General features: G+C 44.8%; 2 protein-coding genes across 2 annotated transcripts in view; both read right to left on the reverse strand.

Moving 5' to 3' along the window:
- The window catches only part of LOC143112708 (roundabout homolog 1-like), a 30,670-nt gene extending 27,210 nt beyond the window's left edge, over positions 1–3,460 (reverse strand). The window contains exons 1-2 of the mRNA XM_076274975.1: positions 3,382–3,460; positions 2,892–3,063 (exon numbers count right to left, since the gene is read on the reverse strand). The gene's annotated coding sequence lies outside the window, so the exon portion shown is untranslated. The remainder of the gene's footprint in view (positions 1–2,891; positions 3,064–3,381) is intronic.
- The window catches only part of LOC143112710 (roundabout homolog 1-like), a 120,851-nt gene continuing 117,377 nt past the window's right edge, over positions 1,527–5,000 (reverse strand). The window contains exons 7-9 of the mRNA XM_076274976.1: positions 3,382–3,506; positions 2,892–3,063; positions 1,527–1,630 (exon numbers count right to left, since the gene is read on the reverse strand). Coding sequence (XP_076131091.1) covers positions 1,527–1,630; positions 2,892–3,063; positions 3,382–3,506 — 401 coding nt within the window. The remainder of the gene's footprint in view (positions 1,631–2,891; positions 3,064–3,381; positions 3,507–5,000) is intronic.

Raw genomic sequence — 5,000 nt, forward strand, 5'->3', positions numbered from 1 at the left:
TATGAGTGAGAGAGAGGGAGAGGAAAAGAAAACCCCTTAAAAATGGCTGCAGGCTAAGCTACTGCATTATTATCATCCAAATACACCACCCTTGGAGTGGGGTAGAGTCAGGTCTTGTGGTAGTGGTTCTGTGTGTGTGTTTGTGTGTGTGTGTAGAAGGGGGGGGAGGGTGGATAGAGGAGTACACAGTCAGGAGAGTGTGGCAGATTAAATCAAACATGCTCCATCCTTGTTTCATTTCCATTAAGTGTAATTGAGTGTACATTGAGTGTGCGACTCCCATTTTCCATTTCCCCTGCTACTGTGCCGAGCTGTGCCTCAACATTACCATATCATTACCCGCAAAGCCAATGAGGAGAAAAGAGGGAAAAAAAGAAAATAATTCTTCTTCTGTGGCACGGTCTGCCTGTTTCTGACTGCCGGCAATTATGTTAATTAAATTAATATATGTACACAGCGTCGACACACTCACATACAAGTTGTTTATATAGGGACAGTGGGCTCCCCAGCCCCCGGGCTATAGCCAGCCCAATCGCTTTTATGGGCCTTGAAGCTGAACTGTCCAATTTATTACTGGTTGGGAGCAATATTTCCTAAATAATGGATGAAATTGTGGTTATTATCTCCTTTCTGCCCGCCAGTAGGAAGGAGAAATTTGAACAACGATTACCTGGCTGGCTCCCTAGAATAATAACATGCACTGCTGGTGCGCTGTTCAGAACAAGAACGCGGTAAAATAATATGCTGCGATGAGGAATAAAAACACTGCAATTTATCGTCCAAATTGTAAATGTCTCAGAACAGATTTCATCAAAAAAAAAATATTTTCACTGATGATTAAGATAATTAGAATAGCAGGTAATCAGCTAAGAAACACATTTCTAAATATGTGCTTATATGTTTGTCATATAAAGGGGTTTCTTTGGCATGCGTATTTTGTGTCTGTATGTGCGCCAAGGCATGTGTTCGAGTGTGGGCTTTAAAAAATGACAAGCATTTTCTTTTAAAAAAGGAGGGATATAATTGAGAAAATGGAGCAACAAACAAGGACTAGGACAGCCTTTGTGTACCTAGTTGCCACAGCAACCAGTCTCCACCCCCTCCTCCCACATCTTTCTTTTCTTGAGCTATTTCAGGGCCAGCATACTGGCAGCCAGCTAAGGCTGATGAAAAAAAATCGGTATCGCCACTAAAAAATCCATGTCGGTCGATCCCTACTGTCAATCACCATCACCAGTCAGCTGAGATATGCAGTACTGTCTCAATACAATGTTCTGAGTCCAACCATACTATGGGTATGAAATCAGGAGAGTCTAAACCCATGGAACCTTATGGATATCTGACTGCTCTCGCTCTGTCATCAGATACAGTGGCACTGAGCATCTCTTAGGGTACCTGATCCAACCAACATTACACTGACCTGTGCAGCTAAAAACATCGGCGTGTGCAAGAGCTTGTTTGAGTATTTCTGAAACAGCGTTTGAGTGGATGGGCAAAGGAGTGGCGTCCCCCCACTCTCTCCCAGGTCACAGACAGCGGCCACCCCACTGAGGCTCCAGCGGTTCTGGACTGCGGGCAGCGGAGGCACAGCGGTTCCCCTCGGGACGGGCGACGCTGTTCTGTGCACACGCTGCCAGACTGTCACCACAAGCACCAGAGGCTCTTGGCGCGGCCTGCCACGAGGGCCACCACTAACTGCCTAACACGCTGAGGACCGGCCAACCAAAGCAACACGCGGCTGGGCTCCCAGTTGGGTTATGCTCTGGGCTCTGGAGGGCTGAGTGCTCCCCACTGGGGAATGGCTCCATTGGGTGATGGGCAGGGACGAGGCTGTGTGTGTGTGTGTGTGTGTGTGTGTGTGTGTGTGTGTGTGTGTGTGTGTGTGTGTGTGTGTGTGTGTGTGTTTGTGTTGGTGACGGGAGTGTGTAAGCAATTATGTGACCATAAATGAATAGAGATGATTCAACATAACACAAGAAGCCATAGAAACCAATAGAATGCAAAAAAATGATCACATTTAATAACATAATGCACTTAAGCAGACTTAAGTCATTGATAATGACTGACTGACTCTATTATTGTGTTACATGCTCCAAATGTAAAGCACTTTGAGCTGCATTCTGTGTATGAAAGGTGCTATACAAATAAAGCGTATTATTATTATTAATTAAAGAATGTGGCGGTTTGTGAATTATTATTATTATTATTATTATTAAGCGTATTATTATTATTAATTGTGAATGAGGTCCTTGGACTTCCTGTCTTCAGCAGAAGCAATTTGCTGTAAAGCTCCTTGGGTGCTTTGACAAAGTGCTATATGAATCCAATGCGCTGTTGTTGTTTTTGTTGTTACTACACTAACTGAACCCAAAATAATAACATAACAAAACAAACCATCACCAATGCAAAAGCAAGGAAAACATACACTAATCCCATACAAAACAGGTGGTAAAAATGTAACTAAAGCAGGAAACAACGAACAACAAAAAGAGAGGGAGGTGCCAACAAAAGATATGTTGGCCCGACAAGAGCAGAAGGGAAAGAGAGCCTGTGAATGTGGAAACAGGTGCTTAAATAGCAAAAGGCCCAGGGCCCAGAATCAGAACCTGTGGAGAAGCAGGGATAGCTGTATAGGTGAGAATGTGTGTGTCTGTTGATGAGGCTGTGATCTATATACTTTATGCCTGTTTTAGTGTGTGTGTGTGTGTGTGTGTGTGTGTGTCTGTGTGTGTGTGTGTGTGTGTGTGTGTGTGTGTGTGTGTGTGTGTGTGTGTGTGTGTGTATGTGTGTGTGTGTGTGTGTGTGTTTCAGTGAATGATAGTTGTCCATATGTAATCTCTGTGTATAAGTGTGTGTGTGTGTGTGTGTGTGTGTGTATGTTCCTTCCTTACCATCAGTGACCTCCAGCAGGGCTTTGGTGATGACTGAGCCAGCGATGTTGAGGGCCTGGCAGCTGTAGTAGCCTGCGTCTGAGCGCTGTGCGTCTGTGATGGTCAAGTCCCCTGTCTGGGAGACCGACAGCCGGCTAGTGGGCTGTGGAGGTTGGTAGGAAAAGAGCAGGTTCTGGAGAGAGAGAGGGGGAGGAGAAAGAGAGAGAGGGGAGAGAAAGAGAGGGAGAGAAAGAGAGGGGAGAGAAAGAGAGAGAGTCTGGTGTGTCTGCTTATTGCATCTATGTTTATCTTTGACTATAGTGAGGGTGTGTGCATGTGTATGTTTGTCTGTGTGCGTGTGTGTGTGTGTGTGTGTGTGTGTGTGTGTGTGTGTGTGTGTGTGTGTGTGTGTGTGCGCGTGTGTGTGTGTGTGTGTGTGTGTGTGTGTGTGTGTGTGTGTGTGTGTGCGTGTGTGTGCGTGCGTGTTTCAGGCAAGGCTGCGATATCTTACCAGGCTGCCCTCTCTCTGCCAGAAGATAGCTGGCTGGGGGTTTCCCGACGCCTCACACTGGAACGTGACGGTTCTACCAACGGACACCACCTGGTTCCGCGGCCTCACCGCAAACGCCGGGGGCACTAAACGAGAGAACATAATGGACAGTCAGAGTCTGGACATTTACGTGAGTCTAATGTCTTGCCCTGGAACACAACTACTGTTTATATGTTTTATGGCTTTTAATGGAGGCAGTGGGACTATTTTACAACCCACATAAAATGTTGACAAATATTCTAGATTTTGCAGTCTTATGACTCAGAAGTGCCATGCACTGTTTAAAGTGGCACTATTTCTGAGCATAAATAATTTTTAGGAGCAAAGGAAACTTTTTAGTAGCTGCCACCAGGGACAAAACAGACAGAATCAAACTATGGACTTTCATTACTTTGCAAGTGCACTAAAACTCTTAATAACAGTGGCACAATAAGAGGAGCCTTACTATCAAGTCAAACTAATAAAAGTAATAAAAACACAACAAACAAACAATTTACTATGCAAAAACAAAATGACTATGAAACCAGAACTTCTGAGAATAACTCTAATCAAAACAACTACTGCTTTAATTGTTTAATTGGTCTCAAAAAAAGTTGAAAGTAACATGGGTTTATTATCATCAAGCAGCATTAGTGTGAGTATGCCTTGTCTGTTAGAGAGGGATCAATTTAAAACCATGCATACAGTCAAAACCAGCCAGACCCACTGGTTTACCCTGTTACACAACCTCCGCTCCTGACATTACCATACGGCTCATGTCACATGACATAAACGCATGGATGGGTGGATGGAAGGATGGAAGGATGGGTGGATGGAGGAGGGTGTGCTGTTGGGGGTGGGATTGTGGATGTGGCTTGGATGACTTCCTGTGTCGATCAGAGAGGATTATGGGAGTCGAATGACACACTTACCAGCCATGACTAAAAGAGAGAGAGAGAGAGGAGAGAGGAGAGAGACACACACAGAGAGACAGAGGCATGGGGTGAGTATGCAGGCGTGACATATTTACAGACTCTCATTCAGATCTTCATTGGTGTGGTGAATGAACATGATCAAATCGGATTAATATGCACACAGAAAAAGAAAATGATGGTGATTAGACATATCACAATAAAAAGCCATGGAGTAAACACACACACACACACACACACACACACACACACACACACACACACACACACACAGAATTGTTTCATGTGTCCTCATGTAGTACATATCTGAGGGACAGATATTGCAGGGATTCTTTGAGTTTGGGGAGCACAGGAAAGCCCTTGAAAATCCAATTAAGTGTCGGTGCCTCCACGCCCTGATATACGGTGGAATCCACAGTGGCATTACAGCCAGATCCCAGAGTCACTGGGGCTTTGAGCACATATCAGCCCAGGCCGTAAAACACGCTAAATGATAAGTGTCAGTCGTCCCTCGTTAATCTTCTCCTCCTTTATCCCTGCTTTTTATCTTTTAACTCTCACTCTCTCTCTCTCTCTCTCTCTCTCTCTCTCTCTCTCTCGGTTTCTGGACACGTTGCGCTTGAAATGTTCATCAAATGTGAAATGCTGCGTTGTGGGATTCCATCTCCT

This window comes from Alosa pseudoharengus, unplaced genomic scaffold, assembly GCF_046254945.1.
Source record: "Alosa pseudoharengus isolate Yale_2024_CS ecotype anadromous, Long Island Sound unplaced genomic scaffold, YU_APseudo_1.1 YU_APseudo_1.1_scf_8, whole genome shotgun sequence".
Lineage (NCBI taxonomy): Eukaryota > Metazoa > Chordata > Actinopteri > Clupeiformes > Clupeidae > Alosa > Alosa pseudoharengus.